We start from the raw sequence: 19196 nt of genomic DNA on the forward strand, positions 1-19196 counted from the left end.
ATTTCTTCCCACATTTGTCGATAATTACCAAAAAACTATCAATTAAGCAAACTTAGCATTGATTAATAAAAATACTAAGAGACAACTAAGAAACAAAATATTCGTATCCATCAACCTAATCGATAGAAGATATAAAAATATTTATAAAAACAGTTGTAAAAGAATAAACACCTACAAAATATATTTTATCGATCATACAATTTAACTTTCAAAAATAAATGATATTTTGATAATATTTGTGCCCATCAAGTATGAAAAATAAAAAAAAAATCTGTAAAAGCAGAATACAATCAGAGCTTTGTCATTTCAGTATGTTTTCCTTTCACGTTGTCTTTTTTCCATAAATAAAAAAAAAGCTTTAAAAGATAAAATAATAATCATTAAACACAAATAAATCCCAATAATGAGTAAGTATCAATTATGTCAGTTACTAAATAGATTAACGCAGCAACAAGGAAGAAATCTGAGAGTGAATGCTTTCTTCGAACGCGCTCTCTCTCTACACTTCTTATTCTCTCTCTCTCTCTCTCTCTCTCTCTCTCTCTCTCTCTACACCTCTTCGTCTTCGTTATCTCCTCACTTGTGAAAGAGAGAGTCTATCACTGCAAGTGGAAGCTATTCACTTGTCAGCATCAATTTAGGGATCTGACACCTTCCTGGATTCTCGATTGCTCCTCCGAGGCTCAGCTTATTTCGATTCAAGCTGCTGAAAATCTGGTAATTTGGTAAGAACTAGGTCTCGATTAAGCACCTTCCATGATCAATTTCACCCTGAAAGTTTTAAACTTTTGATTTGTTTTTTTTTTTGTCTGTGCGTGGATTTGAGCAATTGAGATTGAATGGTTCCCTTTATGGGTTTATCATCTGCTGTTTCTGGGTTTCCTTTAATGGAACTTGTCTGTGTAGATCTGTTAAAAAGGTTGAAACTTTAAGTTTACTGTTGGCAATGGATCTCAGACTAGCTAAGGCAGAAGATGATCACATTCATTTTTCAAAGCTAGCTCAGTAACGCTTAGCTGTACGATGAGATTCTCATAGATATCATCTCTCAGAATCATATGTTTTGTTTGCTAGTATCAAAATGCTGGAGCTGAAACCCTAACTTTGTGTTTTATTTTTTGTAATCAGATCTTTCAGCTGCTTCTCTGAATTGGTCAGACGCCAGTGGGATTATAAAAATGGCGTTTAAATTGGGACTTCTATTCAATTGTTGACCTCTGTTGGGTCAACCGAGTATGATCTCTGAAGTGGTCAAAAGGATAGTTTCTTTCTAGTGTGGAACTGAACAACATCTTTTAAAAAAAAAGGAGTTATATATAGTTTGCTGGAAAGATCATGCCTTGGTGGAGTAAACATTCATCTAAAGATGAAAAGAAGAAATCTAGCAAGGAGAGTATCATCGATGCCTTTAACCGGAAACTGGGTTTTGGGTCTGAGGATAAGTCTAGTTGTCGCTCAAGAAAGTCACGTAGACGACGTGATGAGATTGTGTCACAAAGAGGAGCTATATCTAGACTACCATCAAGATCTCCATCTCCTTCCACTCGGGTTTCACGCTGTCAGAGCTTCGCAGCAAGATCTCCTGCTGTACCTCTTCCTCGTCCCGCTCTCCGTACTGCTGTAACTCGCATTGATTCTGGTTCGCAGAGACCAGGTTCCAATGCAAGTTTGCCACTTCCAAAGCCCCATGGTGGTGCTTCGAATGTGCCTGATAGCAGCGGTGCTGAGGCTGATTTTACCACTGCTTCTGTGTCTAGTGGAAGTTCTGTGGGGGACAATCCATCTGATTCTATTCTTAGTCCATTGGCTTCTGATTGTGAAAATGGAAACAGAACAGCACTAAACATTTCTTCGAGGTGAGTTTTGATATGTTGTTTTTGTTGTGCACTATGCTCTCTCTCTCTATCTCACTCTCTGGCTCGCTATATCTAATCATGTTGTTATCCTACTCTATATGTATAGGGATCAGCCAATACATAGTAACAAAAACTCAGCTGAGATGTTCAAGCCTGTCCCAAATCTGTCCAATAAAAACCGGAGACCTCTGGGGACACATGTGAAGAATTTACAAATCCCAAAACGGGACCTAGTGCTCTGCAGTGCTCCAGATAGCTTGCTTTCTAGTCCTTCAAGGAGTCCAATGAGATCATTTGTCCCAGATCAGGTCTCAAACCATGGGTTGTTGATTGGCAAACCGTATCCAGATGTTTCCTTGCTTGGATCTGGACAGTGCTCAAGCCCAGGCTCAGGTTACAACTCGGGTAACAACTCCATTGGTGGAGATATGTCTACTCAGCTGTTTTGGCCTCAGAGCAGGTGTAGCCCTGAATGTTCCCCTGTGCCTAGCCCAAGAATGACGAGTCCTGGTCCTAGCTCAAGAATACAGAGTGGCGCCGTTACGCCTCTTCATCCTCGAGCTGGAGGATCAACCACTGGCTCTCCTACTAGACGGCTTGATGATAACAAACAGCAAAGCCACCGTCTGCCTCTCCCGCCGTTATTAATATCAACTACTTTTCCGTTGTCTCCGACATATTCGGCAGCTACATCGCCGTCTGTCCCTCGTAGTCCAGCAAGGGCAGAGGCTACTGTAAGCCCTGGATCACGATGGAAAAAAGGGAGATTACTGGGGATGGGCAGCTTTGGACATGTGTATCTTGGTTTCAACAGGTTTGTAATTTCTAATTGGAGAGACCTTGCATGTTTAATTTCTATGCTACTCCTGATTTTGATCAGCTATGTTTTCTTCCTCAGTGAAAGTGGTGAGATGTGTGCAATGAAAGAGGTTACTCTATGCTCAGATGATGCTAAGTCAAGGGAGAGTGCCCAACAATTAGGCCAGGTGAGTTACAAATCATCAAACTCCTCTTTTGAGTGAATAAGTCTATTTAAGTTTCTAACATTTAAGTTTTTTTTTTTCAATAATTGTCTCTCACAGGAGATTGCAGTTCTAAGCCGCTTACGACACCCTAATATAGTGCAGTATTATGGCTCTGAAACCGTAAGTCTTAGAGATATTTTGTGGATCTTTCTGTTCTCTGATATCGATATTATTAGCTGTTTCAGCTGAACTACTTCGTGGAAATGACTATGCTTCTCTTACATCCTTGCCCCCATACAGGTAGACGACAAGTTGTATATATATCTGGAGTATGTCTCTGGTGGTTCTATCTATAAGCTTCTTCAGGAGTATGGACAGTTCGGTGAGAATGCAATCCGTAACTACACACAACAAATTTTATCAGGGCTCGCGTACTTGCACGCCAAGAACACTGTTCATAGGTGAGCCTTCTATTCATTCTCCTGATTCATAGGTTTCCTTCAGTGGAGAAGTAAGTGAATATGGATTTTGACTATGTTCAGGGACATCAAAGGAGCAAATATACTGGTGGATCCTCATGGACGAGTAAAAGTGGCTGATTTTGGGATGGCAAAACATGTATGGATATGTTCTCTTCAATCTTGTGCCCTTGTTTTGTCCGAACCCCAGCTAAACACGTTTGCATAACTCTAATACAAATTCATGAACAAAACGCAGATAACTGCTCAATCTGGTCCTTTATCATTCAAGGGAAGCCCATATTGGATGGCTCCTGAGGTCAGTATGCTGCTACAAACATCGGTTTCTTGTTTATAGGCTGTATGCCGATGCTTTATACCTTGCGTTTATGGATATCAGGTGATACAGAACTCAAGTGGCAGTAACCTTGCGGTTGACATATGGAGTCTGGGATGTACTGTTTTAGAAATGGCTACAACGAAACCTCCATGGAGCCAGTATGAAGGGGTTAGTGAATAATAACTACTCAAACGAGCAAGTGATTTAATAATGTGAATCATTCCGATCCTCATGCATATGCGTTCTGTACAGGTTCCTGCTATGTTCAAGATTGGAAACAGCAAGGACCTTCCGGATATCCCTAATCATTTATCCGAAGAAGGGAAGGATTTTGTGAGAAAATGCTTACAAAGAAACCCAGCAAATCGTCCAACAGCTGCTCAGCTTTTAGAGCATGCTTTTGTTAGAAACGTGATGCCGTTGGAAAGGCCTCTTGTGAGTGCAGAGTCTGCAGAATCTATGAATGTAGTTACTTCAAGCACCATGAGATCACTGGTATAGAATCTCGAGTCTTTTCCTCAATTCTAAAATCTATGTGCTTCTGGTTGCCTCACAAATCTCTGTTTTTTTAGGACATTGGACACGCAAGGAGCCTCCCATTAGACTCGGAAGATACGAGCAATTACCAGCAGAAAGGATTAAAACCTGGCTTGGGATTCAGGTACCTTATTAGCCATTCCATTCCTGTCGTCGTTTTACAAGCATCTAAACATCTATGTGGCTTAAACTTCCTTCTTTTGATCACAGTACATCCCAGTCTCCTAGGAACATGTCGTGCCCTATTTCACCAGTCGGTAGTCCAATCTTTCACTCGCATTCGCCACACATTAGCGGAAGAAGGTCTCCATCCCCGATATCTAGTCCCCACGTTCTCTCCGGCTCATCAACACCCTTAACCGCGGGCGGTGGAGCCATCCCTTTCCATCACCAGAGACAAACCACAATCAACTTGTTGCAAGAAGGGATAGGATCAAGCAGAAGCCCGGGAAGTGCAGGAAACTTCTACACCAACAGTTACTTTCAGGAGCCTAGACAGCCCCGGAGTAGTCCAAGGACGCCTCCTCATGTATTTTGGGACAACAACGGTTCTATCCAACCAGGCTATAATTGGAACAAGGACAACCAACCAGTCCTGTCTGATCATGTGTCACAACAGTTATTAAGTGAGCATCTGAAACTGAAGTCCCTTAATCTGAGACCCGGTTTTTCAACTCCTCCCGGCTCGACAAACAGAGGACCCTAACCAAACAAACATATAGCTGGCAGAGATTCCTCCCTGACTTCTGAATCACAACACAGCCGGAAGGGTTAGAATCTCAAAGATTAGGGTGAATGAGCCGTGAGGACAACCTTGAACCATTGGATAATATCAAGAAATGAGGATTCGTTTTTTTTTGTTTTGTTGGAAAATCTGAAGAGCTCTTTATCTTGTCTTTCTTGTTCTCTTGAGGATAGATGGAAGTGAGAGGAGAGGAGAGAGAAGAGAGATCAACAACCAAAAAATTGATTTTGTGTATAGAACAGAAATTAAATCTTTCATCTAATTCGTCTATTTCCCTCTCTTTCTTTTATATGGTCTGGTTTGTTGCTGATGATGAGAAGGAGACGAAAGAGAGGGCAAGCAACTTTAAACTCATTTGATGTAATCTACTTTTTGTTGTAAGAAAATTCCAATTTAGATTATTAGTGCGCACTCATTCAAACTCTTTACATTTTAGACGAAAAGGGAAAATGAAAAATCAAGTCGGCAAGATAATGATTACTTAGATCACAAAATTGTCCAACACTGATGATATATTGATATTGATAGCTTTAACATGTTTGTACTACGTGTATATACAACACTCTTCTCTTACAAAAGAAACAAACCATATATACACAGAACGATCGTGGATTCTTCTTCAATGATGACGATGTAAGTAACATAAGCAAACATCAATTACAGAGGACTGGAGAGGATAATAATCTTACAGCTTAAGTTACATTGGTTACAAACCCGAAAGGCTTTTTGATATATATCTCTTGTATCCATTAATTCGTGAGGTCGTCTCATTACTCAGAGCACTGTTCAAGCCTGACGTGGTGAGGACATGCCCTTTCTGGCTCTCCTTTCGTCCATAGAATCCAAAGATCATCTCGTTTTCGAGCTAGTGTTAACATTGTTCCTATATTTTCATCACGAGGTTTCTCTCAATACTCATTCGATGCACGTTATGGAGAGGGAAAAAGAGAGAGAGAGATTTCCTCCCAGCTTACCGAGAGTAAAAGGGACAATGTAGAGCAATGCTGGTTGGCCATGTCCATCCATTAAATTTAGAGCCACGTAAGTAATCAAAAGACCTGCGGTTTTCAAATGGTCAAATGATTGTCAAGAAAACGAGATAAGAGACCAGTGAGATTATGCGGATGTGTGTGATTTTTACCTAATCCGTAGGCAACCATTGCCCATATAAAATAGCCGGTTCGAAGAGTCTTGTTAGCTAACCAGTCATATCTGCAAGATCAAATTATTAGGAAAGCTTGGAACTCGATGAAAGGAAACTCTGTGATGATTTATAAGATAGAGAGAGTGAAAAGCTTTTGGACCTGAGAGCAAATGCGATTAGCAAACCGGGCAAAAGAATATCACCGAATCCAATAATGCTGTAGCCTCCCCACGGATCAAACATGCGTGGAATCTTCAGGAGCATAGGGATACCATCTTCTCCGCTTTTATCCCCACGTGCTACCTGCAATGAAGAACCAAGCAACCTTACATTTTTTTAAACCTATGAGGTGAAATGAAAATTTCAAAACGAGAATTTGAGTTTAAGCATTGATGGGTACTCTATGGAAATGATGGTTAGTTGGTTACTTACGACAATCATTACGCTTTCGTGGAACAACTTCTTGGAGACGAACACCCAGAAGATGTCGTACAAGAAGGCACAGCTGAGTAGAACTGTCCCCACCTGTTCCAAACGATATGTGGCATTATTAGAATCTTCACATACCTAAGATGGAAAGATTGAGATGAGATATACCTTAAGATTTGGGACATGAACAATCTGTAATACTGTGATGACCAATGCGATCCCCTAGTCAATAGAACAACAATGTCAAATCCCATCTGACAGAATTGGATTGTAGTTGAAAATGAAATCGTAAGGGGCTGCAATCCTTACAAGAACATCTTGGCCAATCCAAGCTAAGGAACGCTCTCGGTAAACAGCCCATAAAACAGCAAAGATAATGCAGAAAGGAGAAACTGCAAGAGTCAGATAAGAGATAGATCCAAGGAAAGGAACTTTTATGTAAGAATCTCCTGCACGTTGGAACCATCTGCAAACAGAAGAAAGAACACAACACAGTCCATGACATTCTCCAAGAAGTGCATTCGACAGCATAAGTGTTGAAAGGAAACATGCTTTTACCTTGATAGCAAAGCGACAAGGCAAGTTTGCAAACCCTGAAGATAGAAAAGGTACACACACCCATATAAGACTTCAAACCGGTTTGTCAATTCAATTTAAGTAGGATCATAAGTCGGAAGAGACTCAAAGTGAGAAAATGCAGATAAAAGAACAGAACTAAAAAACAAGTTGGTACCTCAACACCACCAATGCAGAAAACAACCACAAGAAGCTCCACAAACCAATAAGACATAAGCTTGTAAAGAACAACCAGGAAGCCCGAAGCAAGAAATACGAAACAAATAGCTGAAAGAGTATTGATCTCCACGACACCACTACCCCCATCATTTGTGCTAGGGATTTCGTCTATAGCATCCTACATTTTTGCAACAAACAAAAAAAATGATTAGAAGTAAACATCATTACGTAAGAGCAACAACACTGACAATAAAACCATAAACAACGCCATGTGAATGTTTTCTCAAAAGTAGACAAATGCCACAAGGAGGGGCCCAGTTCATTAGAAAAGCCATCTGTTACCTATCCATTTTCTTGGATTTTTATGTTGACACAGCATTTCCGAAAATAGGAAAGTAAAATGGTAAAGAAATGGCAAAGTGTTGTTCAGTGTGTTATAAATGCCTTTTCTTCCTCGGCCGAACCAAGTTACCAACTACTTTGTCCCTTTCACCATTAGAATTTCATAAGAAGGGGAAGGGACTTAGTTATGGTCAGCTTACGTTATCCTTATCTATTCAACAGCCTAACACTAGTATTCCCAAAATAAGTACAAACCTTGAGTAGCTTATCATGTTCAATAGCTGGTTCTCGGGCACTCCATGCGGACCAATAAGATGCACACAAAATGGTACCGATAGCCATTAACCACAAAAAGACTTCGGCTACATCAACAGCTGGTCGTCTTGGGGAGTAAAGCTGCACCGACACTATAAAAAGTAGGAAAGATCCGCGAGTTGAATGATTCATATTAAAGGAATGGTTCTGAAGCATATCGTGATTTAAAAAAAAAAAAAAGCTAAACAGATAATCGTATCTAAGATGGCGTACCTTTAGAACTGTTGATAAGCATTTTTTCCAAGGTTGCACCAGCGTCTTGTGGGAGCAAGACGGCAGGAATCTGAATGTCTAAATCCGTTTCATCCGGTTCACAAACCATTTTGTAAAGTTCTATCAAACAAACAACCCCAAAAAACAGATACTCAGTATAAGTGATGGCTACAATAAGATTAAGATCAAAGCAATAAGACAACTTAAACAAGAACAAAAAATGATCAACATACCTTTCTGGTTATTAATGATTAATAGAGCAGAGGCACCAGCAGCTTCGGCATTATTAGCCTTAGCTGTGAACCGACAGTTGCCCCGGTCCACAATAACAACATCTCCAATAAGCTAACAAAGATTGGAAAGCTTAAATATTCAGTTTCAGCATCACATAAAGCATTGATTACCAAATGACAACTATATACCTTAGTCTTGAGAGGTGAACAACAATCACGAGGATTAGCAAAAACAACATGAGTCTGGTTAGCGTTCTTCTCCTTGGAGACAATCCGCCTCCCAAATCTAGCACCAACGCCAACAAACTCAGCATCTTCAGTACCATCAATCCACGTTTGAACTTTAACCTAAGGGAAGAAGCAGGTGGCATATCATTAAAAAAAAAAAAACATAAACTTTGCACCAGATCTTAATCCACTTGTCACTTCAGTACATATCATGAACATAAACTCATCGATTGCACTACAAACAAGAGACTTATTCATCCGAGGAAAAAGTAGACACACAACTTAACTAATTAAAAAAAAAAAAAAAAAAATCACAACTTTCTTAGGATCCAAAGGGCTGTACAAAAGTGAGGTAAAACCCAGAATCGCGGAATCGATGACTACAAGCTAGAACAGTAGACAAGCTCAAAAGTTACTAAACCAATGTCCCAGAAAAGAGGGAAATTATCAAAATTCGTTAGGGAATCTTCGAAATTAGTCAAAGAGAAAGCGGCTAAGAAGAGTACCAAAACGAAGTCGTTTTCGCAACCTGGCTTCTTCGGAGCTAAATCGTCCTGGTGAACTATATCACCGGCGGTGACTGTATACAGGAGAGAGACGAGTAAGATCGAAGCAGAAACGAGAAGAATCCGGAGAAATCGGAGCGAATCCATGGAATGCTCGCTCCCAAGGATTCACCAACTTCTTCTTTTTAATCACACGCAGAAACAATGAAGCGAGGATCTGAGAGAGAGGAGTGAAACACGGGATGCTTTTGATTAATAAAAACACAAATGGGAATATTTTTACATTTATCGAATATCAGTGTCTGTGGAATGTGACGTAAGCGCGTAGATAAATGGCAAACGACGCCGTTAGGTCGTTACTGGACCGGTTTAGGTTATCTTTCAATCTTAGTCGATATCTGAGATTTTATTATCTTATACGATGCAATTTCTACTGGGGAACGGGATGATATAATACGTCAGTTAACTAAAACCATACTGAATTTGACGTTTGTTGTCTCGGACATACCCATGTTGTTTTGTTGTTTGTCTAGTCAAATTACTATTATTATTTATATTGATTGTTTCCGATTATCTCTATAATATTAGTATTGGATTCCAGGTGGACCCGACGACTAATTGATATCGTCAATCTTTTAATTTATGACCACAAATAAATATTTTTTTTTATTTTATATAGGTTATTCAGTAAAAAAGGCTATTCCATGCTAATATTTCCTAGTATTTTGTTTTACGTCATGTATAGCACTAGACCTAGGCTTAGTTTATTGTTCATTCAATCATGTATTCAAGAAATTTTATTTACCAAATGAAACCGTAACGTCTGTTTAAATTTATTTTTATTTTTCAGAGAGAGCCCGTTTCGATCGAATTTGGTTTTGTTGGTTCCGTCTGAATTGGTTAATCCAAACAGAACACACCGGCTATCTCTAAATCAACACATACCCAACCACTTACACGGTTACACTATCGTTTGTTAGTACACTTCTTCTTCCATACTTAGAATCTTCTTCTCATTCTCTCCCCTGCTGCACTAACAATGAGAAACAAAACAAACTCTTATATCTTTCAAGCAACCTGTTTCCATTTTCATCATTTCAACTAATTAAACGGAAGAACTTATAATGATGAAGCTCATGAACGTATTGTAATGTCTCGGGGTATTCTTCTCGATCATCATAGAACTCTTTCCTATCACCTTCAAGCTGATATATATGTTTAATGGCCGTTCAGATAAAGATCATTGGAACCAATAAGGATGAAAGCAGCAACTATTGGAACAACTTCAAGTGGTCTCAACACGAAAAATCCTCATGCCCTAGCATCTTCCAAGGTGACCAAGAAGGCACGCATCGCATAGGTGAGGATAATGAAGTTTATGGACACAGTAGTAGCTATTTCTTTTTTTTTGGTCAAAATGTTAAAATGTAGTAGCTATTTCAATAGTGTTTATATTACTCTCATGTTTAAGTTTAAACTAATGGTTATATTACTCTTCAAAGAATCTTATGAATTCTGTTCAACTTTAAACTAATGGTTATATTACTCTCATCTCATTTAACCACTAAGATTCGGTACATATATGAAGGAGATAATAATTAAATCATAATTAAATATGAAACTAAGACGTGTACAGTAAATAGCTTGAACATATTGCTTTGTTTCTAACAAATAAGGCTGCAAGATGCTCACTTCCCAACTGCATAGTTTACATTTCAAGTAGTGTTGTGAAAGAATCATGTACACCGGATTTGTTCATACGAATAATAATGTAAAGAGAATAATTCAAGAGTATTAACAAATTTTACTCCTATCAATCAACATAGGTACATACCTATATGAACTGTTCATGAGAACCCTCGCTCTTTCTAGACAAAGTAAAGCAGTATAGGAGAAAAGTCTTATTTGAAGGCCAATTGACATAGTGTTGTACTTACGATGAAACTGAAGCGAAGTATATTTAAATGAGCATACATTTTGACTTTCCAAAATTGGTTATGCTTTGGTACTGGTGGAAACAAAGTGGCGTTCATAAATATCTAAGCAAAAGCTAACGAATTACCAGTGCAATATTACTCCCTAGATTTTATCACCAGCAACTATTGTTTAACAACTTGGTAAGAGCATTACCATTTAAAGCAAGTAAATTTGGTAAGGTTCCTTACCATTATGAAGCTCTTCGCCATCTTGAGGAAGGAGACAAAGCAGCAAAAACATTACAAAAGCATCTGAACTTAAGTTATGTTTTCTTGACAAACATCATTATGTTCCTCAGTAGGAAGCTAGCCTTTTAAAAAAGATCTAACAATAAGATTCAATATCATGGGCCGACAGTCTTCACCCGTTTCCCCTCTCTAAAAACTCTTCTCACAGACATAATTATTTTAAACCCACATACTAAACCTTGCAAGCCCAAAACATAACAAAAAACTTCCCCACAGATTATGGGTTCAAAATTTAAAAAGGCTAACAACACCTATACCATTGCAAGGAACTTTCGTTTATGAATTTGAAGTAATTATTTGATCAAAATTTTTTTTTTTGAAGTAATTAACTTCCATCAATAATGCGTTTTTTGAAGTAATTAACTTCCATCAACAATGCGAAACGACGTTCGTGGATGTATTAGATACGATCCACCTACATCGACGCGTACGTTATATATAGGTGTATATATATAATATATTTGTAAAACCATTATACTAATATACTATATACTTTCAAACAAACTATATCGAAAATAATAGTAATTAGTAAGATAAAATGGTCTATTTTCTGTGTTAAAAAAAGGGTCTATTTTCTAAAATATTGTGTTAATCTTCTTAATAAACTTTAATTTTATTAGTTTATGTTTTTGTAACAGCTACTTCCTCTATTCTGAAACGTAACATATTTAAAATAATTTTTATGTTTCAATATATAAGATGTTCTCATCTTTGTAGGCAACTTTAAGTTTATCAAAAACTGTGTAACCAATCAAATTTAATAGTTCTATTTTGTAATTGGTTTAGTGGTTTTTAGTTTATAATTTTAATGATACTTTCTAGGTAAAAATTAATTTTTCTTAATAAGTGTGTACTATCCAAAACATCTTACATTTCAGAACAGAGTGAGTATTAGTTTTATGTTTGTAAATGATAAAACACATCTTACAACATACAAATAGAGGATAAACGCATTACAAAATACAAATAGAGGTAATATATGCCATTTAGTTTTTGGGTTTTCAATAAAAATAAAGTTCCAAGTGAAATTTTGTCAGTGTACCTACTATACCCTATGTTTCAAAGCCCTCTTAATCATTGTTTTAGTTCCTCTTTCAAAATTAAATTAAATTTTATATTTAAATTATATTAATATATTAATATTTCTGTATGAAAAATTTATGAGTTTTTTGAAATAAGAATTGAGCCGGCCCTGGATGCTTGTATCTGCGTGCATTAAGCTGAAAATATGTAAACGGTGAACAAATGTCATACGTCGGGATACCTTTGTTGGTACACTATTTAAATAACTTGTCTACTGATTTACGTGTATGTTATATATTGACATTTGACATAAATACTTGTATTCTATAGGATGGCGGAGCGGAACTTTGGTAAAAGTTAGATGGATTTGATTATTAATAACATAAGACAAGTCGACAACCACACGTATACCGTTACTAGTCAAACAATCATATTAATGTTCCACCAGTTTTTGTATAATAACAATACGACTAGATTATCCTAACATACGTTGACCAGAAAAAGATTATATATCCTAATACAATCTCAATTCTTTGTTGTATGCGAAAATAATTTCACTGGATTAATAATTCATTTTTTTCACTGGTGGCATATTTATATCAAATAAGTGAAACAACTTAACTCAATAAGCAAATGATTGATAAATTTGATTAACTCGTATATTATAGTTAACAAAAACCATTTTTTAGAGCATCTCCAAAAAATATTATCTATTTTGAAGTTTTCAAAATTCTATATTTGAAGTTTAAAAGTGTTTTTCTCCAAAAACAAAACTTTAAATTTAACTTCAAAATTATTTTTATTTTATACTATAGTCTTTATATTTATCATAATTAATTTAGATTTATAAAACTTTTATAAATAAAATATATAAAAATATTACATCAATATTAATTAACAAATGTTACATTTATATATAAAATTATAAATAGAAATATGGTATAAATATTAAACTAAGAGCAAAATACTACATTATTTCACAAAGTTATTTCCACAATGCTCTCATATATGATCCTTTTTTGGACCAGTTCTCATATATAATCAACTAGTGCATTTAGAAGTAAAAAATGATGTTGTTTGTAATTTGTAAATTATGAGCTAAAAATTATTGAAATCATGTATCCTCATTTTTCGCCATATGATCAATAAGAAAACGGCCAAAAAAACTCTGAACTTTAAAAAAAAAACAAAAGAGCTCCAACTCGTATTTGAGCCAAAAAAAACTTCAATCTTTTTAAATTAGTTGTTTTAATTCTAGTCTTTTGTTGACTCAACCATATTAAAAATTTGAATAATTCAACTGTTAAAGATGTAAATGTCTGTTAACTCTGAAAACGTCGTCCTTCTAAAACCTAATTATACATTAATGAAACATCGTCGTTTTACGTCTGTAAACTCACAAACATCATCTCTTTCACGACAAACCTAGACCCCAAATCATAAACCCTAGATTTTCCAATTCTCTACTCTTTCAATCCCCAAATCTCAGAGTTATTGACGACGCAGAGGATGGCTAGGACGATGGGGTTACTTCGGGGTTGTCGTACTGAGGAACCTGAAGTAGAAAGTGTTAGGGAAGCTAGAGAAGCTACAATTGAGCAAGAGAATCAAGAGGCTGAAGAAGGTGGCGATGAAGGTGATAATGAGGCTGATCATAATGATATTGAGGCTGAGAAGGTGATGTGAGTGACGGAGACAGTGGTGATGACATTTGGGATGATGATAAAATCCCAGACCCATTGTCATCTGATGACGATGAAGAAGAGTATGAGCGTAGATAAGAGGTTGCAAATACACTTGGTTGTAAAGAGCTTATCTATTTGGGGAAAACGTACGGATGTGCGTCTGATTTTAAAGTGGCTTTGCTTAGATACTCTTTGCGATCTAGGTATGAAATCAAGCTTTACAAGTGTTGTGCTAAGTCAGTTGGTGCAAAATGCACTGATGTGGAGTCTAAGTGTCCTTGGAGAATTTATTGTTCATATATAAGCAGAAGACATAAGATGCAAGTGAATGTATATGTGAATGAGCATTGTTGCATTAGGTCAGGGTACTCGAAGATGTTGAAGACTTCTTCTATTGCTATGCTCTTTGAGGAAAGGTTAAGAATAAATCCTAAGTTTACTAGGACAGAAATGGCAGAAGACATAAGGCGAGAATATAATCTCACAGTCACTGAGGAGCAGTGTGGAAAAGCAAATTCTAAACTTTATAGAGGAAGGAAAGGCAGCCATGAAGCCCACTTTTCTCGGATTTGGGACTACCAAGCTGAGGTCCTAAAATCTAATATGTACTATACTATGAAGATTGAGACTGTTACAGGGCTTGTGGTACAGAGCAAACAGAGATTTGATCGCCTCTATATGTGTTTTACAGCTCAAAGATAGACCTGGATTGGAACTTGTAGGCCCATCATTGGTCTAGATGGAGCATTTCTCAAATTGGATATAAAAGGACACTTATTGGTTGTTGTTGGAAGAGATGGTGACAATAGAATAGTTTCAATTGCTTGGGCTGTAATGGAGGTGGAGGATAACATAAATTGTGAGCGGTTTGTGCGATTGTTAAAGGAAGATTTATAACTACAAGATGACTCTAAAATCACCATTATTTCAGACAAGCAGAAGGTAGAAGGTTGATTTATTTTTATTTTTTTCTATATAAATTTTATTGACTGTCTACTTAATTACTTATGCAGGGCTTGGTGAATGCTGTGAAGAATGAACTACCAGAAGCATAACATCGAATGTGTTCAAGACACATACTATCAAACTGGAAAAGAGACAACAAGGATCCTGAGTTAGAGCATATGTTTTGGAAAATAGTTGGTTGCTACACCATATGAGACTTTGAAGAAGCTTTAGAGGTATTGAAAAAATATAACAAAAGTGCGTTTGACACTCTTCAACTACAAAACCCGAGAACGTGGAGTAGGGCATTCTTTAGAGTTGGGTCATTTTGCAATGATAACCTCAACAACCTCTGTGAGTCTTTCAATAAAACCATTAGGGAAGCAAGGAACCGTTACTTGAAATGCTAGAAGATATAAGGAAGCAAAGTATGGTTCCTCATGCAAAGAGAGCTATTCTTGCAAATAGGTTGAAGACACATTTTACTATGAAGGCACACACGGAGATTGAACTCAACAAAGAGAAGGCTAAAGAATTGAGAAGGCACCCTGCTTGGGAAAACGTGCATGAGGTTGATGACCATTCTGTTTCTTATCGTGTGGACATGGATCTCAAAACATGCGGATGTGTAAAATGGCAGCTCACTGGAATTCCTTGTATACATGCTACTTGTGTTATTACAGCCAAGAAGATTAGGACAAAAGATTATGTTGATGGCTATTACACAACCCAAAAGTGGCGAGAAACATATAAACCATAGCGATACTTAAGAAGAGAGTAAGCACCAAAAGAGTCTTGCTTATCACTTTGAACTTCTTAATTTCTCTTTTGTGACACACTAACTCATCCTTCATCTCATGAATCACGCACTTGAGCTCTTCAACATCAGCTTTCACATTGCTCAGTTCTATTTCCAAGTTACCAACTCTAGGTAAAGCATCTTCGACTTCTTCGTATATTGCATCTTCAACCCATTTGAACAAGTGATCCTATGAACAAGAACAACACATTGTCACATGAGGTAAGAATTGAATAATCAATTATTAAGCTCACCATATCTCTTTAAAACTCGGACAACGAAAGAAGGGACGACCAGGATTCTCCTTCGTCTTTGATATCAAAACCACACGTAAACGTCCACATAAACACTTTGTCGGAAATCCACGAATCTCATCTTCCTCAGACATAGAAGAATACTTTGTTGCATGACTTTCACCTTCCTCAGACATAGAACGAGACTTCCTAAAGACAACAACCAACATTAACAACCATAACCTAACAAGAAATCGAGATTCATTGAGAGATTACATGTCGCCGGAGTTAGCACTACAGCTTGTTTTCATCGGAGATTTGGGGATTGAGAGAGTAGAGAATTGGAAATCTAGGGTTTCTGATTTGGGGTATGGGTTTGTCGTGAAAGAGATGATGTTTTGTGAGTTTACAAACGTAAAACGACGCTGTTTCATTAATGTGTAATTAGGTTTTAAAACGACGACGTTTTCAGTTAACAGATGTTTACGTCTTTAACAGTTGACTTATCCGAGTTTCTAATATGGCTGAGTCAACAAAACAATAGAATTAAAATGGCCAATTTTAAAAAGATTGAAGTTTTTTTGGCTCAAATACGAGTTGGAGCTTTTTTGGTTTTTTTTTAATTTGAGGGTTTTTTGGTCGTTTTCTCTATGATCAATTTATGTCTTCGTGTACGTTTTAGAATTTTTTTTATTAAGTTTCTTTTGTAATATTGTTATTGTTTAAATTTAGTTTTAAATTATTTGAAATCTTATTTTAAAGTTTTTTTTTAGTTTTTTTGTGTGTAAAACTTAAATTTATAAAAATAAATTTTGAAATATATATGAGATATAAAAATTTTAAGGATTAAAATGGTAAACAAAAAACAATTTAATCGATGAATTATATTTTTTAACTGTACAAATTTATGTTACAATTTTTTTTCAACCTATAAAACTTACATATATGATATATACAACCCATATAGAAGGAAAATACATGCCTCTCCGTTATGAAAAAAAAGAAGAAGATAATTACATGATTTTGTAAATGGTGAATTAAAATTTTAAACAGTCGCTGTCACCATCTCAACAACGACATTAATTATTTCACATGTCACAGTTAGAAAAATAAAAACCTATGTTAATTATATCTTATCAAACTAGTAATAAAAAGAGGATATAAGCCTTAGATAGAGTGTCTATATAGACGAAAATAATCGGCCAATGAGAAATTATATTTTTGTCATGTCACCTCCTCTATTTGTTTTTACAAAATGATCATTTAATTTTTTTACTTAAACAATTATAACCGAATTTTTTTTTTTGTGAAAATATATTATTTATATAAATATAATTATATTTTTATTTACATAATCGTTTGTAAAGAAATATTTAGTGTAAATAATATCATAATTTTATAAAATACTAAAATAAATTGGATTGGTTTTCAACTTTCACAAATAAAAAGTATTATTTGTAAACTTTGAAAATAATATATTAAGAATATTCTTTTTCAGGAGAGAAAATAGAAAAATACATCAGAGACAAATCCATCTCTATTATGAAATTCATCAATTTTAGAGAAACAAATAGAGTAATACATTGGAGATGGTCTAAGGAATGACGACGTAAATGATCGACGTTAAGATTTCAGCTTTTCTGATTCTTACTATTCTAATGTTTCAATATAATTTGAATATTTCCTTTGCTTTATAATATAATGGTTTAAAAGTATTTTTTGTTTCACTATATAAATTGTTTTTGTATTTCAATGTAACTTTATACTTATTGTGTAACCAATTAAATTATGTAAAATATTAATTGACAGTTTTCTAAACTAATAATTTTTAAATATTACAGATTTTAATTAAAACTGGAGGATATAAGCCTCAGATAGAGTGTCCACGTATGCGAAAATAATCGGCCAATGAGAAATTATATTTTTGCCATGTCACCTCCTCTATTTGTTTTTACAAAATGATCTTTTAACTTTTTACTTAAACAATTATAACCGAAAATATTTTTTTGTGAAATATATTATTTATATAAATATAATTATTTTTTTTACATAATAGTTTGTAAAAAAATATTTAGTGTAAATAATATCATAATTTTATAAAATACTAAAATAAATTTGGCTGGTTTTCAACTTTCACAAATAAAAACTATTATTTGTAAACTTAAAAAATAATATATCAAGAATAAATTGAGGAATACATTGGAGATGGTCTAAGGCATGGCCGACGTGAATGATCGACATTGAGATTTCAGCTTTTCTAATTCTTACTAATCTAATGTTTCAATATAATTTGAATATTCCATTTGTTTTATAATATAATGGTTTAAAAGTATTTTTTGTTTCACTATATAAATTGTTTTTATATTTCAATATAACTTTATAGTTATTGGATATTGTGTGGTCAATTAAATTATGTATATTACTATGTAATTGATTAAATTTATATATTAAATGATAGTTTTCTAAAATAATAACTTTTAAATATTACAGATTTTAATTAAAACTGATTACATTTTGAAACAGATAGAGTAATCTCTAAACTAACTCTATATAGATATGAGGACAAAATTGTAAAGTGGTCTCACCTTGAATTTCTTTCATTATGTGCATTTCTAATTGGAAGGAGATAATCTACATCTAATATTATGTTATTCTCGGTATATTAGAAATGGTCGAATCGTAAACCAATTAAAGATGATGTAAGGAAGAAATAAAAATGTATTTCCAGTTATCACAAATATAGAATCAATTGAAACCAACTTAATTATGTCCAGCGTAGGACAGCAGAGAAGAATTTTCATACCTTCTAATATTATAATATCTCACTATATTAGTGGCTAAATCAGTTTTCTCTAGCACAAATACCCACTCCATTCTTGGAGTTTAAGCTTTTATATCTGATGATATTAGTAGTTTGATCCCAAAAAAGAAACAGTCGAACTGTACATTGTAATTAGAGAAAGAAAACAAACAAAAATCAACCGAAGACTTTTAAGGTATATGAAACAAAAATTGGAAGTAGCAATTCTCTGCAATTAAAGAATATGACAATAAAATTGTAAAAATACAAAATAAAACAAAAAATATACACAGAAAGAAAGATTTCATAATATAATTTCCATAATTGATAGTGCTCAGTTACACTAAAAAGTTTAAATTTACAACATACACAGTTTTATTTACATCTTTAAACATATTATCTAATTAAAATGATTTTTAAAAAAGTGACAGCATGAAGAG

At 35.1% G+C, this 19196-nt stretch overlaps 2 protein-coding genes and 1 pseudogene across 2 annotated transcripts; 1 reads left to right on the forward strand and 2 right to left on the reverse strand.

Moving 5' to 3' along the window:
* Positions 1–470: 470 nt before the first annotated feature.
* Positions 471–5302, forward strand: LOC106392192 (mitogen-activated protein kinase kinase kinase YODA). The gene is made up of 12 exons (XM_013832989.3): positions 471–725; positions 1129–1856; positions 1963–2670; positions 2755–2842; positions 2939–3001; positions 3122–3282; positions 3364–3439; positions 3539–3598; positions 3680–3787; positions 3872–4114; positions 4192–4280; positions 4367–5302. The coding sequence occupies exons 2-12, from the start codon at positions 1336–1338 to the stop codon at positions 4860–4862; spliced, it is 2613 nt and encodes an 870-aa protein (XP_013688443.1). The 5' UTR covers positions 471–725; positions 1129–1335; the 3' UTR covers positions 4863–5302.
* A 93-nt stretch (positions 5303–5395) lies between these two features.
* Positions 5396–9307, reverse strand: LOC106392193 (signal peptide peptidase-like 2). Its single transcript, XM_013832991.3, has 14 exons — positions 9047–9307; positions 8502–8660; positions 8313–8424; positions 8080–8199; positions 7807–7958; positions 7208–7387; positions 7033–7067; positions 6784–6940; positions 6643–6696; positions 6478–6570; positions 6206–6348; positions 6043–6113; positions 5876–5959; positions 5396–5784 (listed from the first exon to the last, which is right to left on the reverse strand). Exons 1-14 carry the CDS (start codon positions 9191–9193, stop codon positions 5672–5674), a joined length of 1620 nt encoding a protein of 539 aa, XP_013688445.1. The 5' UTR covers positions 9194–9307; the 3' UTR covers positions 5396–5671.
* A 5103-nt stretch (positions 9308–14410) lies between these two features.
* On the reverse strand, positions 14411–17557 carry LOC125593416 (annotated as a pseudogene).
* Between the last annotated feature and the right edge of the window lie 1639 nt (positions 17558–19196).

Source organism: Brassica napus, chromosome C9, assembly GCF_020379485.1.
Source record: "Brassica napus cultivar Da-Ae chromosome C9, Da-Ae, whole genome shotgun sequence".
Classification (NCBI taxonomy): Eukaryota; Viridiplantae; Streptophyta; class Magnoliopsida; order Brassicales; family Brassicaceae; genus Brassica; species Brassica napus.